General features: G+C 36.8%; 4 protein-coding genes and 2 non-coding genes across 9 annotated transcripts in view; 5 read left to right on the top strand and 1 right to left on the bottom strand.

The window, feature by feature from the left end:
• Positions 1–1620, top strand: part of LOC109059450 (collagen alpha-1(XXIII) chain) — an 86781-nt gene extending 85161 nt beyond the window's left edge. Inside the window, exons 30-31 of the mRNA XM_042711496.1 lie at positions 713–751; positions 892–1620. Coding sequence (XP_042567430.1) covers positions 713–751; positions 892–894 — 42 coding nt within the window. The 3' untranslated portion in view covers positions 895–1620. The remainder of the gene's footprint in view (positions 1–712; positions 752–891) is intronic.
• An 853-nt stretch (positions 1621–2473) lies between these two features.
• trnav-cac lies at positions 2474–2546 on the top strand. The gene has a single exon. It is a non-coding gene; the product is annotated as a tRNA-Val (tRNA).
• A 559-nt stretch (positions 2547–3105) lies between these two features.
• On the top strand, positions 3106–3178 carry trnav-aac. Its single transcript has one exon. It is a non-coding gene; the product is annotated as a tRNA-Val (tRNA).
• A 312-nt stretch (positions 3179–3490) lies between these two features.
• mat2b (methionine adenosyltransferase II, beta) lies at positions 3491–9567 on the top strand. Of its 4 annotated transcripts, none has more exons than XM_042711044.1 (7): positions 3491–3637; positions 6378–6572; positions 6707–6821; positions 6902–7048; positions 8309–8502; positions 8688–8801; positions 9059–9567. In XM_042711044.1, the coding sequence occupies exons 1-7, from the start codon at positions 3608–3610 to the stop codon at positions 9233–9235; spliced, it is 972 nt and encodes a 323-aa protein (XP_042566978.1). In that variant the 5' UTR covers positions 3491–3607; the 3' UTR covers positions 9236–9567. The 4 variants fall into 4 exon arrangements, with proteins under 4 accessions (XP_042566978.1, XP_042566977.1, XP_042566975.1 ...); XM_042711043.1 differs by having other exon boundaries at positions 8306–8502; XM_042711041.1 differs by lacking the exon at positions 3491–3637 and adding an exon at positions 4137–4408 and having other exon boundaries at positions 8306–8502.
• Positions 9568–10402: 835 nt separating this feature from the next.
• zgc:165573 (cysteine-rich and transmembrane domain-containing protein 1) lies at positions 10403–14632 on the top strand. The gene is made up of 3 exons (XM_019072211.2): positions 10403–10616; positions 13244–13549; positions 14081–14632. The coding sequence occupies exons 2-3, from the start codon at positions 13270–13272 to the stop codon at positions 14185–14187; spliced, it is 387 nt and encodes a 128-aa protein (XP_018927756.1). The 5' UTR covers positions 10403–10616; positions 13244–13269; the 3' UTR covers positions 14188–14632.
• A 1989-nt stretch (positions 14633–16621) lies between these two features.
• tenm2b (teneurin transmembrane protein 2b) overlaps positions 16622–18500 on the bottom strand; it is a 258970-nt gene continuing 257091 nt past the window's right edge. Inside the window, 1 exon segment of the mRNA XM_042711040.1 lies at positions 16622–18200. Coding sequence (XP_042566974.1) covers positions 17461–18200 — 740 coding nt within the window. The 3' untranslated portion in view covers positions 16622–17460.

Raw genomic sequence — 18500 nt, 5'->3', positions numbered from 1 at the left:
TCTCACTAATCACTAACTAGTCGGTTCATGTACAATGGACTAGTTGACCATCCAGAAAACATACAATCCCTAATTCTAACTACAATATAAGTGAACTGAATCTATGCCTTGTCCAATGAGATTATAGGTCACATGAAATAAATAATAATACCCACCTGTCATTGTGATCTTGTTCATCTGAACTGTAGTGACAATGTGAATATGTGCTGCTGTTTACATTCAGACTTACTGCCCAAGGTGTTCCGTAAAGTCCAATGTATACTTCGGTTTTTAAACATACACAATTTGTTTTGCACTAATCAGTTGGGCCACTGTTTCACTGTAGAAAGCAAAACTAAAGAGACGGAACAACAATAAAAAAATACTGGAGACTGCAACAACAACAACAGATACCAGCATTGACAAATGCTTGTGTGAGAGAGTTATGAGATAGCTGCAACTTTATTTTGAGTACTTTGAGTCTTTATAATGAGTACAAAGATGTTTTATATGGGTAATAAATTCTGGAGAAAATAGAGCAGACACTGGACAAACATGAAGCTTTCCACGCGTAAAACAAAAAACAAAAAAACGAAGTATACTTTGGGTTTTAGAGTGCTTCCTTTAGTCTCACAATCATTGGTGGCAGGTTTCATGTGTGATCCCCTCATTCCTTCCCACTTCATCAGAAAGAGCTGTTGGAAATCACTGATTTCCTTCTCTATATTTGCAGGGGCGTGATGGGCTGCCCATACCAGGATGCTGGCATAAGGTATAATTATATATGTGATGTGAAGAAACTATGAGTCCTACTAGTTATCCCACTATAATAGTGAGAACAATGCATTATGACTGCAGTGACTGCTTCATTTTTGTGTCTTCTAACAGTTTTCTCCTATTGCTTTTTTGCAGTAATGACTAACCTGGAGTATGGAGTTTGTACATATTGATATATATTTTGCAAGTAAAATAAGCTTTTTCTCCCAATTTTTTAGTCATTTCTTATTTAATAAATTGGGTTTTTATATGGGAGCCATTTCAAAAATAATATCTGTATCACTGCATTAACAAAAGAGAGGCTCTCCACTGCCACAATAACAAGTGTAGAAAAGTAATGAAGCGAGCATCATAGGTGCTGAGACTTTACTGATATTGAGAAGAGACATGAACTCAATGCTTGTGGATGCACAGAGAATGCTGCTGCTGTCCTTAATGGGAGTACATAACCCTGAACTTTCTAACAGACTGGCCAATGTGTCTGCAAATGATTACTTCTTCACTGGCTGTCTTACTTTCCTGGGCGTCATTTGAAACAACCAACCCCTTCCATTCTTTGCTAAATGTTTGCTTTGAAAGGAAGATGCTTCAGGGCAGGGTGGCAAAGCCAAGCACCCATCTCAGCCCTAAAGGACACTGAATGGGATGTATGGAGGGAGTATGCTTTGCCAGTTCAGCTGGATGTTTCCAGTGAAAGGGCTCACCTGTACTACAGGGTGGAATGCAATGTGGACATTGCACTGGATTTGTACTGGTGTACATATGGACAAATCTGTACTCAGGAAACTCTTTTCTCTTGGTCAGTAGGAAACAACTTACTGTCTTTTGCTCCATTTCTAACTAAAATACACCAGTGTAGATGTGGATAAATATATTATAATGATTGTTATAATGTAAAGTTTTATATTATGTTATTTTGTGTTTATTATTTCCCTCATAATATGTTTATAAGATCCCTCATAAACTAAAACAACTTTGGTCTTTTATTCATTGTTTTTGTGAGGTTGTCTGCATCCTCAATGAGCATGTAAATAAAATTTATATTTTTTACATTTAAAGGCTTGCATGATTTATTGTCTGAATATCGTGCACTGTGTTTTACGTTCAGTTGTTTTCACACTCTTACATTTTGTAAAAGATGGGAATGATTAATTACAGCAGTTTTTTTTTAGAAAGATTTAACATTCCTGTAAATGTACTTTACACAAGTACAACAATGTTGTACAACAATGTTTCTAGCTATACAAATCAGTTTCATGTGTTGTGCTGCCAAATGTGTCAGACTTTGATAAACAAGTTATTTGAAAGTAAATTTGAAATGTTTATACTACCTTAATAACACATTTGTAATAAAACCATATCAAGAACAACTCTTTGAACTCTACCGCCCCCTTGAGTACTGAGGTGTGTTACTGCCACAGTAACGCACATCAAACACTACTGATGGAGTTATAACCAAATATTCTCATTTGCATTCACATGTAAAGTATTTGTATGGCCTTAGTGTGTTAAATTCCCAGTAGAATGGAAGTTTTATTAATGCAGAAAATATTTATCTCATTAAATCAGTGGTTTACTACTAATACTCCATATGTAGCTAAACTACACATCAAAATACAAGTCAATTATTTACTACGTTTCGAATTATTCAAAAATATGCTTTAGTTAATTTTCACTTATAAACATCAGACCATATGCAAAGCTGACTGGACATGTGGTTTCCGTAGTGTAGTGGTTATCACGTTCGCCTCACACGCGAAAGGTCCCCGGTTCGAAACCGGGCGGAAACAATCGCCTCACTCGTGAAATGTCCCGTCCTTAAGTCTTTTACCTAACGTTTTGTTTTACTGCCTACCTTTACTGATATATTTAACAGAAAAGTACCTGTCAAAAGGTTTAAAACATTAACATTTTTATATGTTTGTACTTAAGTCTCTTAAAGGGGCCATCTGATGGCCATCTGATGCCCATTTTCCACAAGTTGATATGATTCTTTAGGGTATTAATGAAAAGTCTATAACATACTTTGGTTAAAATTTCTCAATGGTAGTATAAAAAGAACATTATTTTTTCAGCTCTGCAGATTTCTGATTTCTAAAGAATCATGTGACACCAAAGACTGTATTACTGCTGAAAATTCAGCTTTGAATCACAGGAATAAATTACATTTGAAAGTATATCCAAATAGTTTTTTTTTTTATTATTATTATTGTAATAATATATCACAAAATATTACTTTTTATAAAATTTTTGATCAGATAAATGCAGCCTAGGTTAGAGTTAGTGTATTACAATGTTCAAGTGTTATGTAGGTTTGTTGGACATATTACCCAAAAGACCTTGCACAGAGTTTCCGTAGTGTAGTGGTTATCACGTTCGCCTAACACGCGAAAGGTCCCCGGTTCGAAACCGGGCGGAAACATCCTTTTTTCATTCCTAAGAAAGACCAGGTAAATAGACAGATTAGAAACATTTTAACATACAAATATAATGTCAACCAGTAATAAAAAAATAAAATAAAAAAACAAATAAAAATAAAAATAAAAATAAAAACCTTGCTACCCCTTCCCAATCTATCCCTAAAAAAGCACAAAAAAAGAAAGAAAGGGGGGTTTAAATATTTTTTTAAATATAATATTTTGTTAATGACTTAATTTAACTGGGATACAACCAGATCTTCTCTTAAAATAAATAATTAATAAACAAAAAGAACATAAAAAGTTGGGACTTCTATACAAACACGGACTAGGACTTTTATACTGAAATCACCATTGTAGCTGCAGAACAAGGACTTGAAAAAACATTTTCATGCTAAAGGCTTCACACTACTACACCTGCATATATTCCAAATATGCCTGGTTTTAACTACGGGGATGATCAGGTAAATTTTAAACGGATTTAAATTGCATTTGTGTGATTTAATTTAGTCTTTAATGTATATATGTTCTTCAGAAATTTTAAGCTGCATCTCTGTAAGGAGCTAATAAAACAGTTAATTCTATTCTTTGGTAGATGGTTTATTAAAACGACGTTTATTTTATAGAAATCTGTGTTTTTGGGTGAAAACTAAATATGTACGATTTCAAGCTTTTTGGAAACGTTTCATGGCTATTATTAGCTTTGTATCGGCGGACTTTGGTCTGTTTCGAGGAACTAGTTCTTTTTCTGCCGTTAATCTGTTTTCAAGTTTTACTCCTATAGAGTGTTTCAGTGTTTTGTCATTCGTATTACAAATTCATTTTATATTGACGAAAGTCTTATACCGCAAGACTTTGGTAGATAAAACGGCTACTAACGCGAATCTCAACCGCATAGGACTGCGCAAAAGTGCGCAGCTATGATGCGCTAGAACACTTGTCTTTGTTTTGGTCAAAAGCTGTTGTTTACACTGCAAGGATGGCATAGAGAGTCACTAATCTGCAGAACATAAACAGGTGTCAGCCTTGCGAGCTTATGTTCTATAGATCATACCGGACGCGGGCCTAATTTGACAGCACAAACCAGCCGTTCCAAGAGGGTTTAAGGATTGAGTGGCGCATTAGAAATAGAGGTCTCTCCTCCAGGATATGATAACTGTAGCCACACTGAAATGAGTATCAGAGATAAAGAGCTTAAGATACATTTTAAGCCCGGGCACGTTGAGCTTGTACAGGTAAGACTGTTGGTCCATTTCTAAGGAAGCACGTCCACGGTAGGCTATATAACGTAAGCCAAAAGCAACTTTAATTCAAATAAATGCCTTATAATCCAAGGCGACCCGTTCTGTATACTTTTTTTTGTTTAACTCAAAAATAAATACAAATCGTGTTATTGTTATGGCATAGTTTAGTTTCAGTTACGACGAGCAGATGAACGCAACTGATCATGTTTGAATTGGTTACCAGCACTTTAAACTATAAAGTGGAATATGAGTGCTACCTGAAAAATTAGACAGATAAATTAGTGCTTATTATGATATTTTTTCATTTTCATTTTTGGCATATTAAAACTGCTGAGGTAATGATGTGTACAGTGCCATTTAAACCATCTGGTGATAAATCCCATGCAAGTCAGTTGATTTAGAGTCGCAGTATTACACTCTAAATGTGCAGATAATGGAAACCCAAATTTAATCTGTTTATATTTTAATTCTGTTAGTAAGTTTTATTTTAAGTTTCTTGTTTGTGTTGAGTAATATTATCATCTATGCCAATAACGTGTGTAGTTTGTCTGTTGTCATTATTAACGATAGTAGTATTTTCTACAACCATACAACGAAGTGCTGTAGTTCTGTTGTTTGTCTTGATGTTGTGGGTTTGGCGATTAATAAATAATTGAGAGCTTGAGGGTTGAGGATTAATGAACAACAGCATCGAGAAATTTCGAGTGTCAGCTTGTGAGGCTGTAGATTTCAAACGTTTGCAAACCATGTAATTAAGTAAATGTATGTGTGTATTAAAAGGGTTCTTTACTTTTTTGTTTTTGTTTTAGAGGGTTAGCTGGTCTGAAAGTCTAGGGGCGTTCGCTCACGCATGAGGCTGAAAGCGATGCTAGTTTAAGACCAATGCAATGTAACGTTCCAAGGCAATTTATGTGTTACATTGTTTTAGTAAAATTCGATTTATATTTACAAGGTATTTTTTGTATCACAATAAGATATTAATAATCTAATTGTATTGAGTCAATGTTGTTGTTTTTGATGGTGATATTTATTATTACTATTGCTATGTGTTTAGATTTTTAAGTTAATGGGTTATTTCGTCTTTATAAGTTAAACGTTTTCACTATTGGTTATCTAACATATGTGGTTATCCAACATCTGAGGTAAATTGTATATGCCGTCTAGTATCACGTAACTTCTTTGTGTTTTGCTTATAGTCTTAAAGTTTTTAGGTTAGTACAGTTACTTCTTAAGAACGTTGTAATATCTTACCTATGTTCAACTGTTTTGCTGTTTGCAGAGTGCTCACAAAAAACTCAAATAGCCTACTCATCGACACTGGCTTTTTCCATCAGTTGTCATTAGACCCCGCGAATTGATATCAACTGCCAATGATGTTTTAGGGGCTTGTCCAGATTCTGAGAGGAACGACTGTGATTGGTTCTTAGTTTGTCAATCACATCTCGGACTTGTTATCGTTCTATCCAGGATTTAAAATAAATAAATCAAAACATCTCATGGACTCAGCAATCATGTGCGTTATAAAATACATCCAATTGATTAACTTTTTCAACAATTATTTTTCAATTTAAAATAAAAAGCAGTGATTAACTTTTCTTTAAATCTATCATGTAGTATTAAGAATGCTTGATAAACGGATTGTTTCTTTTTTTATTTATTAACTTATAATATAAGTGATTAAATTTTCAATAGTGTTGTGAAATGTGTTGCATTAATTGATTTGTCCAACAGTTATAAATTAAGACACATGCCACTCACCCAGATTGCTTCATCTGGAAACATCTGTTGTCTACTACAAACATCTAATAAACAAAGTAGTTTAACATACATTCTAAGCCATAAACATCTTAAAGACATTATCTAAATGTTTGTTGAACATCTGACATCTTGCAGTTAAAAATGTGCAAAACAGCTGTGCATGCATACTTTTAGGGTAAATGTACTTGGTTCTGTCCGTTAGGATGAAGTGTACACTCCATACCGGCGTGTGCTTGTGACTGGTGCCACAGGTCTTCTGGGACGTGCTGTTTACAAAGAGTTCAAGAACAATGACTGGGATGCTTTGGGGTGTGGCTACAACCGTGCCCGGCCTTGTTTCCTGAAGTGTAATCTCCTGGATGAAGACGCAGTGCGAGGGGTCATTCAGGGGTTTCAGGTAACTCATTACCCTAACCAGTAAGACCACCCACTACTTATGTCTTACCACCACCTTTTTTTTTTTTTTATTTTTTTATTCATACAGTACGTTTGATGTGTCATAAGTATTTTTCTTTGTTTTGTGAATGTTAGCCTCATGTCATTGTGCACTGTGCTGCTGAGAGGAGGCCAGATGTGGTGGAGCGTCATACTGAAGCAGCCATGAATCTGAATGTGCATGCATGTGCTTCTCTGGCCAAAGAAGCAGGTTAGTAGAGTGATACATCTGTATTATATGCAGTTAAAAATGCACATTTGCTCAGTAAAGTTCATAATCCTTTTCCACAGGTGGCATCTTTCTCATCTATATCAGCACAGATTATGTTTTTGATGGACGTAATCCTCCCTACGGAGAAAACGATGCTCCTAATCCTTTGAATTTGTATGGGAAGTCCAAGCTAGAGGGTGAAAGGGAGATTCTCAGACACTGCCCAGGTATGTTGTTTCTCAACCACATCTTGAAAGGATCTTAAGCATGGCTGGGCATTTTTTAACCATTTATTGAAGGATATATATATTTAAACCTGTAAAGCCTGACCTTAAATAACAGTCTGAAAGAACTGTTCATTGATTCATTAAAAAAAAAAAAGTTTGCATATGTATTTTTTTTTATTTTTTTTATGAGGATTTTTGACCAGGACTCATTTTTTTTTATTTTTTTTATGAGGATTTTTGACCAGGACTCATATGGTATGATATAGCACAATATGGAACCCATACTAGTGGAAATATGGTATGTTATAGAAAATTATGTTGGGTATAGTTGATGAAAAAGGCCTCAATTTTATTCAAAAGCCCAAACTGAACAAAAATGCAGTTGGGTACAGATCTGGACGGGGAGAAAAATCTGAGCTCCAAACTTGATTACCCTAGAGCTCAGTTTTTATTCCCCTGTCCAAACTGAGAGGGGTCTGAGCAGTTTGGGCATTTATTTATATACCCAAAACTAAGGTGGAATGTTGATCCCTTGTAATGGGGTAGAGAGATCTGCATGACAGGCTGATTTCGGGGTGGTGCATATTAGTTGCTGAAAGACTAGATGCCAAAATGAAGGTATATTTAAATTTTTAGATTATGGTCAGGGGTTCTTTAGGTTGCTGAGGGGGATAGATGGTGCAATACTGATGATGACTTGCCGTGTTAAACATCTGCGCATGCTCAATCCCGAAATCATGTTTATAAAACATCATCAATATATGGCCAAAAAGTGAGATGAAATTCTGATATCATGTAATGTAAATTAGCAGGATCTTTATAACAGCGTAACAGACAACTTGGATATCATTGCATCAGTTGTCACTCTATGTCTCCATTTATTTTAATTTAAATTAGCAGGATCTTTAAACGTTAGTTAACAGTTGTCACTCTATGTCTCCCAATAATATGCCATAATAAGATCATTTAAATCGTTAGTTTAATTATGAAAGTTTTTTTCATATTACCTTAGGGTTAGGAGTCAAACTCTCTAACCATTAGGCTACGACTTTCCCAAACAATGTTTATAAATGAACAACTAACTAATACTGAAGTAGAGTTACTGAAGTGGGAAAGTCATTTTCAAAGTTTCAAGTATTATCTTCCATAAAAACAATAGTTAGTGCAGGAGCATAAAAAATAGAAATGTGATATTAGGAAAGCATAAAATGTATATTCCCTTATAAATAATCTCTGTTCTCTATCTATTGCTCCAAGCAGGCGCAGCTGTACTACGAGTGCCCATTCTGTTTGGAGAGGTAGAGAAGGTTGAAGAGAGCGCAGTGACCGTGTTGTGGGACCGTGTTCAGGAGGGAGCTGAGAGCTGCACCATAGACCACTGTCAGCAACGCTTCCCCACTTATACTAATGATGTGGCACGTGTCTGCCGGAACATGGCTGAGAGAGCCCTGCAGGTGAGTCGTTTGGTGTAAACTTTATAGCAGAGGTGTCAAACTCAGTTTCGGTCAAGAGCTGGATTGAAAGAAGTCACTGTGTGGTGCCCCCGTGTAGAGAATGTATGCACAATATATGATACTTGAGCTAGTTAAGTCTAGAATCAACTTGACTTTTCAATACAGCATGTTTCTGTTCCCCCCAGGACTCGTCACTGCGTGGAATCTTCCATTACTCTGCCAAAGAGCAGATGACCAAATATGAGATGGCCTGTGCAATAGCAGATGCTTTCAACCTGCCCAGCAGTCATCTAATACCAGTGAGTGAACAAAAAGCTGAAAAGATGCCCTTAATATATCCTCTGTCCTTCAGTGCAGTCTGTATATACAGTGCATTCCTTACCCTTGCCTGTAACCATATGCATTTTATAGCTATGAATGTGGTCTGTTCATGTAAACATTTTGCCTTCTGGTTGAAGAAATTTTTAACTTCACATCTTTTCTCTTATTTTTGGTTTCGGTATGATCCATTTTGATTACTTTTGGTCATTAACCTGGTATATGTATGTGTGTGTAGATGACAGAGCAGCCTGCTGGAGCAGCGGCCCAAAGGCCGCAAAATGCCCAGTTAGAGTGCTCACGTTTGGAGCTCCTCGGTCTGAGTGTGGAGCCCACCCCTTTCAAGACTGCCATTAGGGACAGCCTCTGGCCCTTCCAGCATGACAAACGTTGGAGGCAGACTGTCTTTCATTAAGGCAACAACTATTTTCCCAAACTCCAGAAGAAAACAGGGCCACACTCTTTAAATGTTTAGCATTTCACTGTTTCACTGAAGCACCGATCCTATTTCACAGTCCTGAATGAAAACAGGTCCACGCTTTTTACAAGTCCAGCAGCTTTGTTTGATGTTCAAGTATACATTTATTATAGCCAACAGGTATTTCACCTTTATGTGTTTTGTGCGAATTGCACTGCGGTTTAATGAGTCTGGCCTTGACTGTACTTTGTGTTTCTTTCCTAACTGTATTACTTTATGTAAATGACAAGTTGAAGACATGAATGTTTGATAAAAGAACAGATGATATACTCCGTTTCTGTTTTCCCCTCTTTCTTCCTAAAAAAAAAAAGGAAAAAAAATTCAGATATTTACTTGAGGACAAAATAATGCAATATGATTGAAGCACCAGTAAGGTTGATAAAATCAAGCCTTTAGCTTTTGTTTATTTACTTTTCTTTTTTAATGTACTTTTTTAAAACTCTTTTTATAGTTATATAATAAACTGGATAGTTTATATAACATAAGTGTCATTTCAGGAAACACTTAGCACATAACTGCAGCTGTCTGTTTTAACATGATATTACTTTATTCTAAAAGCACAGCGTCAAGATATTGTGGCTTAAAAGGTATGCCAGTAAACCTGCCTCATTATTATTGTATAAACATAATTCTGTAAATGTAAATGATGACGATTATTTTGTTTCTCTCAAATTTATCACAAAGGATGAAATGATTAAAGTTCCCTTTGTCCTGTTGTTTTTGTAAGATCCCTTTACCTAACAAAAGCCAATTCCTTAATTGCATCATTTTTGGTATTACTAGCTAATACAAATTCTGTAAGGGTTTATTTTATTTTGGTTTGCTTTATATCACTTAAAAAAAAAAACATAAAATTACAGTAATAGGTATTTTATTACTTTGCCATTGTGTAATCGAGGTATCATTAATAAAGGCCCTCAGATTAATCAGAGCATTTTTAAAAGTCGAATATGATATCTTGTAATATCGTGTAAGATGAAACGTTATTTTAAAACTTGCGTTTTCAAGGCTCGTGACACTTGTGTGGTGGTGACGCGTCCTCGTAGAGGCGGGGTCATTGGGTTGCGCTGCACGCGCTGCTGTAGCGGTCAGCTGATATTACCGGGAGTAACTTTCCAATGAGAGTCCGCGCACCGCTGTCTACGTGACATCACCGCGTTCGTTCTGACCTAATCGAGAAGCGTTATTTTGTTCGTGGTCGCAGCTTCAGCGGTTTACGGCCGACTCCAGCGACGAAATAATAAAACAACAAAACACTAAAATACAATAGAGGAAGTAACAGCAAAGAAACTCGTTTTTTCTTTCTTTTTTTTCAAAGGTAAGGAAAAGAACACTTCTCTGCCCTTTCTATGAAGATATATTAACTAATAAAATAATTATTTCTTTCTATATATTATTTAGTCTTTTTAGATAGCGAATATGTTTGTTGGTCCTGTTAAACATTGACTAGGCTACTGAATGGTAGGGTTTGGTCTTCAGGGTCTCACCGCCGCTCCATTTTCTTATAAACATAGTATGGCGTACAAACAATTAAATGTATTTTTGTCCTTCTTCATGATGATATTATGCTGTTCTATTATTATAAGTAATGGACGATATAACGTATTTCATGATTATTCAAGTTTTGTGTTTGTAGTGTAAACTGCTGTGTTTTCATAATGTGTCGCACATTTATTCGCGTGGGCGCATGAGATCCTGACCTTTGTTCGGCAGCAGGTGAACAAACGTCTTCTTGTTGTGAATGAATCAGATCCAGAGCAGTCGCCTGATTCTCATTATTACTGCAGTTTCTGTAACACTATATACTGCATTCACTGTCATCGAGAGTGAGGCTTGCTAATGTACAGGTTAAAAACAATAGCTGTACTTTAGACTTTTCATCATTCTTCTGTCAGAGTCAGCTCATTTCAGTTGGTGTGTCTTAGTTTAGCTAGTTATCAGAGTGTACTGTGCTCCTTCTGATATTTTGATTAGTCAATTGCCCTTTAATTATCGAAATGAGTAACACATTAACACATGTGTAATGCATGTTAAGTGGATATGTCCCTGTTCAATTATACATTTTATGGGGTTTCAAAACAGAAGTTAAACATACAGTAATGAATTATGATTTTCTGACAATATATTGTCAGGATTCACAGCAGTCGTTTTTAGGGAAACAAGCTCTGTTTAAAGTGGATTTGCTGTGTCTGTATTATTTCATTCAGTATTGTCTCTGTGTTGTTTGAGCAATGCATTGCCAGCTTGTTCCATTAAGATCCATTAAGTTAATAATTTACCATCTTTGAGTCAAGAGAGCTGACTTCAACCTAGAGTTCACTCATTGCTGTTGTAAGTATATTTGTCAGAGCTGATGCCATTTCCATTGAAAGAATATTCCTGTTCAAGAGGCTTTTTGATATTCACTGATCATTAAAGGGGTCATATGATGCGATTTAAATTTGTTCTTTCCCTTTGGAGTGTTACAAGCTCTTGGTACATAAAGAAGATCTGTAAAGTTGCAAAGACTAAAGTCTCAAATCCAAAGAGATATTCTTTATATTATTTTTAAAAGCGCCTACCTAAAACGGCTCATTCTAACACGCCCCCACATATCTGCGTCACGATGTGGGAAGATTTGCATAACGCCACCCAAATGTTCACGCAAAGAAAGAAGGCGTAAATTTTATTCTTACTGTGGCCACCGGTGCCATGTTGTGGAGACGCTGTGTGTTTCCTTGTGAAAGCGAAACAACTATGTTTGGCCTTCCAAAAGAGGATACAACTAGAAATCAGTGGTTAAGTTGTATTTACAACAATATTCCGGAACAGTTCAACACAAATATTCAGATGCGTGCAGCGCATTTTGCAGAGGACGAGGACTGTTTCCTGTGAGAGTATCCTACAATGCCTGTTTCTATAATTAGCCTACAATGCAATGTTTCTATAAAGTGGGGCAATTCTAAGTTTGTAAGGACAGTCTGGCGCTTCTGACTCACAGTCTGTAAGTACGTTTTCATATTTAAAGGATTTGCCACTGATGATTCAATCGTTTTGAGCAGTGTAGAGTAGGGATGTGCGGGTCTAGTCGACTAGTCACTGAAAACAATAGTCGATTACACGACAGAAAAAAAAGCCTTGATAATCATTCAAATTACCATAATTTTATGTTACTATCAAATTCCTATTGTTACATTTAAAACATTTTAAATAACAAGTTAAAATAAAACATTTGAAAAATACATTATTTTTTAAAGTGTTTCAGGACGTAAACTACATCTTTACCTCATGCCTCGCATGAGTTTTCTTCGTGTCAGTTGTGGCGAGCTCAAAAGTGACCAAGCGAAAGACAAGCAAGTTGTGGGATTATTTTGAATTAGAAGGAAATTGAAAAACCTGAAAGTTCTGAAATGCCTGAGCAAAGTCTGTCATCTAAGTATTTCTGTATAATGTCTTACATGACTGCGTTCCCAAACAGCAGCATGCATCCGCCTCCGACAGCAATGACATCATTTATTGTGTTTCGTCTGCTTGCTCTGAGGCGCAAGTAATTTATCATATATGAAAATTATTATATTCAGTTCTCCTAGTTTTCTTACTGATATTTAGTGCCAGTTTAACATGAAGTGATGATTTTGTTCTCTTTGATGCGTTGGATGGAAAGAGTGCTTGTTCGCAAATGTTTTATGTGATATTCCAGTTTTGTTTACAAACATATTACAAACCCAAATTGCCTCAGGTCCTGTCTTTCTTTTTGTTCGTTTTGTTTTTAGATGATATAGCCTACACAACGAAGTATGCTAGATACATGCATAGAACATTAAAAACAAACCATGTAAAAGAGTATGTAATAACTCTTAACTGCTTAGTAATAAATTTTGTAAGTTTAAGATGATGAGAGAACCAAAGGTTAACTTGATGTCACATGTCTTAAACAAGTTGTAAAACTTCATTGCTCTCTCCCAGGTCGCACCCTCATCTGCAGTGTGCAGATGAATTATGAACAGCCTCCCCCCTACACAGGGCCGGGCCCCACCGCTCCAGGATATCCCCCTCCCACTGCTCCTGGGTACCCTCCTCAAGGATATCCTCCTCAGGGATACCCTGCACAGCCGTACCAAGGATATCCAGTCAATACTGACCAGCCCAACCCTGGTTACCCAAACTACCCTCCTGGACCCCCTGGGTCATACCCAGTCCAGCCAGGATACCAGGCGTACCCACAACCACAGTATGGTGGCCCAGTGTACGGGGAACCTCCTAAAAACACTGGTAAGATCCTTGATTTCCTGTCACATAGAACACATTTTCATTTACACAATAATCGGGTTAGTTTCATTCTGAACTTCCTCATTAACGTCCTCATTTGTAACAGTGAGGTCAACAGATTTACAATAAACACAGCTTGCACAGTTAATGGAAATGTTTGTTGCTCATAGTTTCTGCAACAGTCATGTAATCTTTTCAGTTGTACAGTATGTAAATAATTATTTTTCTTGGTGTTCTTTGTTTTGTCGAGTTTAATAGGAGGTTAACATAAGTCCGAAGATTGCTGCTGTTTAAATTACATAATTAAATTGTTTAGCTTCTGTAACCTGTTTGGTTTTTTTAAAATTACGTGTTAATTAGATATTCAGCTAGATTTTAATTAGGTGTAAATTAAATGTATAATGAACATTTGCATACAGTGGAGACCCTCTGGAAAAATATGTAATTTATAATCTAATCTGCAATGACCTTGCAAAGTTCATACTGCTGGCATTCTGAGCAGTGTTTTTCTACACCTCTGTGTTTTTTCTCCAGTGTATGTTGTGGAGCAGGGCAGGCGGGATGATTCTGGGGAGCAGGCATGTCTAACTGCATGTTGGACAGCTCTGTGTTGCTGCTGTCTCTGGGACATGTTGACCTAGAATAATAAGGAAAGCACTGTAAGCCCCCTTTTATTTGTAAAGTTCTTTCACTCCACGTTTCAATCCTTATTTATGTGTGACTACTGAAAAGGTAATTGAGAAACAAATAGAGTAATGTTTTTGTTGTAGCGTTCAATTTCCAGTAGTCCAGCTTATTTTTATTCCTTCAATGATGCAAGATATGCACTGAGAGACTGATTACATGCGTCGATCTTATCTGTAGTGGCTTATTAAACTGAATGTTTTTATTATTTGTCTTTTCAAAATAATACAGATGTCATCTTTGCTAATGTATGCAAACATTTACATTTTGCTTGTTTATAGACCAGATTTGATAATCAAATACGGCCTCGAATGTTTGAGCTGTCTTAATATGAGTCAATCACAGAAAAAGTTTGTTTCTATTAAATAAAATAAAGGAAATAAGGCTTTGATTTACTCAAAATGGCCTTCTGTGTAGTTTCTGCACTGCTAACATACACCAAATGGATGTCCAAAAATAATAATTTTAATATTTTCAAATTAATATTCTGGATGTGTTGTGTTGAGTCAGTGTGGCCTGTTCTAGATGGTCTGGGTGCACAAACAAAACAAATGTTAACGAACAAAACGAATACAGAGCCACAGTGTTTACACTTTTTTTTTTTGAGGAAACCAACTTGCAGTTTCAGCATATTAAACTGTTTGGCCATATTTAAATATTTAAAAAAGTGTTTTGTTTTTACAAACACAAACAAAATGTAACATTTAACAAAAAAACATTTATCTCCTTTGCCCCTGTGAAGCAAAAATACTACTCTGAACATTTTAAACACAATATGAGGGAACAGACCTGAACCTTTGCCACAAAGTATAAAACATTAAATTTATTATTATAGTTTATTATCTGCTTTTTTTTTTCTGTCTGCATTTTCAGCTAGAAAGTTAATGTGAAATTATAACTAAATGAGATAGTATCGACTGCAAATCCTTTTAGGAATTGTTTGCTGAGCTGCAAATGCATTATTAATGAGGTTTTTTTTTTCATCCATCACACATCACTGGCTTCTCATCGTTTTCTATTGAAGCGCTCCGCCCCTCAGATACAGATGGCACGCTTTTGTCTACTAACATTTAAGAGTAACAAAAATCATAAATGAATGGAATCTAGGATAGGTTTTTGTATTTATGTTCATAAATAAAGAGCCTGTAAAGAACCTGTAGACCTCATGGCTTTGCTGGAGCCTTTTTAAACTTGTGTAGGTGTGTGTTGAAATACACAGGTGACCAAATGTCAAGACGCATCAAGTTCCTGGTAAGCAGAATTTACGAATTGACGACATCCCTTATTTGTTTTGAGTTTTTCAACATGTACTTAGCAGAATCTCGAGAGAAAAGTGCAACACTCTTGAGTGATCCCTTCCCCCAGCACCAGTGTGCATCAATTCACTGGAAGTGGTTTTAATGGGTGTAAACTTACATGCACTGCAACAGGCTATTTAAAGTAAAGCTGTGTTCAATATTTTCTCACTGTCAGCAGTGACAGCTACAGCCGGTCTGATCTTTGGCCATTCGGTCTGAAACATCATGGAAATAATAGCAAAACTATTAATAATTACTATATTGTTTCAATTCAATGGTAGTAATTTTTTTAAAAAGTCAGAATTCTGTTGATGTCAGTCCTTGTCATCCACAGAAATCTTTACAAAACGCTTCCTGATGTTCTCAACTGAGTGTCATTCCACCTCACTGGCCACAGACAATCACAGTTTTGACTTAATTTTTAACTATAATTCAGGATAAGGGAATAACAGGACAGGTCATTGTTCTCTGACGGTTCACAGTGTAGCAATGTTACGGAACTGCTGAGCCTGAGTAAATTACTATTTAGACTTAAATGTAGAGCATTATGCTTGTATTTTTAGACTGAAAATAATCTGTTAGACAGAATACAGTTTTCATGAAACTTTTTTAGATTCATTTTTGCTGATTTTAAGTCAAACAGTACAAACAAATCCTGTCCAAATCACACTTTAGAAATAAAAAAGGTTTTCCAAGAGCCATCTACACTTCAATAACCTTTTTCTTTTGGACAGAAAGATTTGTTGGGATTGAGGTTGGTCTACTGTGTACTGCTCTTTATATATTTTCATTAAGTAAATTGTGAAATTAAGAACTGACTTGAAACAATAACTTGAAACAATTCCTCAGCTATAAAGGAAGTAATTCAAATTCAAAAAGTACAAATGCAAATGTTTTATTTTCATAGAATTTCCAAAGAACCTCCTTCCACAGGTGTCTTGAGTGTTACTTTGCTAATTAAAGCTCATATCCACACTGACTTACCACATTCAGAAGAGATTCTACACCAAGAAAAAACGGTCAACGGCTGCTTTAGCTTTCGTAATATTCATTTTATTTTAATTGTGTTTTGAGTCTCACAATGGATTTTCACACAACGCAGTGATGGAGCCACTTCCTCTGAGAAATGTTCTTGATTTGATACACCCAAACTGTGAGGTCAATGAGAATATTTTACATGTGTAATATGTTTCACAGTTTTAAAAGACTTAAAAAAAAATATATATTACGCTTTCATCTGTTTTCACTTGCCAAGTTGAATTTAAATTAATAAAATAATAAAAAATCAGACAATCAATAATCTCTTACATATTATACAAAACGGTTGGCTCATGTACAGTTTTTGATCAATGTATCATCCCCGTGATTGTCATATATTGCGAACAGAAGAGGACAGACGAACACATCCAACGAAGGCCAATCAGAAAGCTCAGCCTCACACGGTGCGATTAAAATCTTAATACCGAACACTGCATTGATGTATAGCGAGAAAATTCATGAGGAACGAGACTGAAGGTGTAGAGACGCTGACGTTGCTTTTGAGTATGTTCCAGTGTAGTTTCACAAACACGTATGGGAGCAGGTGATGCTGTTTTATTGAGTACTGTGGCATGAGAGTGCGGTGAACTGATTGTGGTTTTCTGTGATGGTTTGATATGCAGACATGAAAAACCAAAGCGAGCCATCACACTATCATCACATGAATGTCCGCCACTCACAGCCAGTCCGAAATGACTAAAAAATATTTACCACTTTCTATAAAGTCAAAAGGTCACTACAAAATCATTGTTCACAAGTGCTTTTTTTTCCAATATTGGGTCATAGTGTTCTTGCTGCTGGCTGTTGGTTCTCCATTTTTGGGAAACGTCTCTGCAGCGCTCTTTTGTTTCTCTCCGTAGGAGATGGCATGGCATCAGCAACAGTTCAACTCTGTTACCTCCTGCCCATCTCGTTCTGTTTGAGGAACTGGATGTTAGCGCTGCTGTCCGCCAGTTCAGGGTACTGCTCTACTGGGAGCACGTAGTAGCCCTCGTAGCCCGTGATCTTCCCCATGGCTAACAGTTGTTGCTTCTCATTTTCAGCCCACACGCGTCCCCCTTCCCTGCCTTCGCGCACTTGCTGTTGCTCCCTGGCCCAGGCTCCAGACAGCGCCCTCTGGTGGGCTTGTTCCAGCAGGCGGCTTCGCTCCTTTTCCAGAACCTCCGCTGACAGCCCATACCGGATGCTGTATGTGAGTTTAGCAGAGTGGATTTCTATAGTGACGCCCCGGCGGGAGCGTCCGCTGACCGTCATGTTGATCCCGCTCTCCAGTGTCTTGTGGCCGCTGCTGAGACCCAAGGCCAACAGGTCACTGTCAGCTAGTCCGAGCTTCACAAAGAAGTGGCAGTCTCGTCCATCTATGGTGTAATGCGTGCCGTCCAGGTAGATGGCGTTGCTGAGGATCTGTGATATTTTGCGACTGTCTTCGCTAGCTGAGCTGGACAGATCTGTTAATACGTGACCATCCTTGATAGCGATCATCATGCCTTTGCCTATGATGGGTGTGCTGGTGCCAAACCAGTAACCGGGCTTGTCGCGCTTGGTGCGCCGCTGTTTGTTGAGCCGCCTCCCCTCGAGAACCATGAAGGCCTGGTTGTGTCTATCCACTGAATGCTGAACTCCAGTGAAAAGCTGTAAAATGGGTGAATAGTTATTGACACCTGTTAAAAGTGTTTAAGCAGTAATATGATACATATGGTCACTATCAATTTTAGGTTGTATGATGTGTCTAAGGTACAGTATGCGTGAGAGCATTTTAAACAATTTGACAGAAAAGTCTTTGGTCCTTTTAGACCAGGGACATGCTGACTATGCGGACACTAAAAATTTTACATTTGTTGTTATAGTTTTTTTGTCCATTCTATTGCCTTACAAACTTTTTTGAACGATACTGAACCAAAAGTTTTGAATGGTAGTGAACATATTTCTTCATA

The sequence above is a fragment of the Cyprinus carpio genome, chromosome A21 (assembly GCF_018340385.1).
Source record: "Cyprinus carpio isolate SPL01 chromosome A21, ASM1834038v1, whole genome shotgun sequence".
Classification (NCBI taxonomy): domain Eukaryota; kingdom Metazoa; phylum Chordata; class Actinopteri; order Cypriniformes; family Cyprinidae; genus Cyprinus; species Cyprinus carpio.
Note: the sequence above shows the minus strand (reverse complement) of the source record. Positions and strands in the feature narration are given on the sequence as shown.

What these genes read in the sequence shown, in the direction of transcription:
- mat2b (XM_042711041.1), top strand. Translation starts at nt 4,346, where the DNA reads ATGAGTATCAGAGATAAAGAGCTTAAGATACATTTTAAGCCCGGGCAC. An exon ending in GGCACGTTGAGCTTGTACAG is followed by an intron (nt 4,409 to 6,377) that starts GTAAGACTGTTG and finishes TCTGTCCGTTAG; the next exon opens with GATGAAGTGTACACTCCATA. An exon ending in TTCTCTGGCCAAAGAAGCAG is followed by an intron (nt 6,822 to 6,901) that starts GTTAGTAGAGTG and finishes CCTTTTCCACAG; the next exon opens with GTGGCATCTTTCTCATCTAT.
- zgc:165573 (XM_019072211.2), top strand. Translation starts at nt 13,270, where the DNA reads ATGAATTATGAACAGCCTCCCCCCTACACAGGGCCGGGCCCCACCGCT. An exon ending in GGAACCTCCTAAAAACACTG is followed by an intron (nt 13,550 to 14,080) that starts GTAAGATCCTTG and finishes TTTTTTCTCCAG; the next exon opens with TGTATGTTGTGGAGCAGGGC.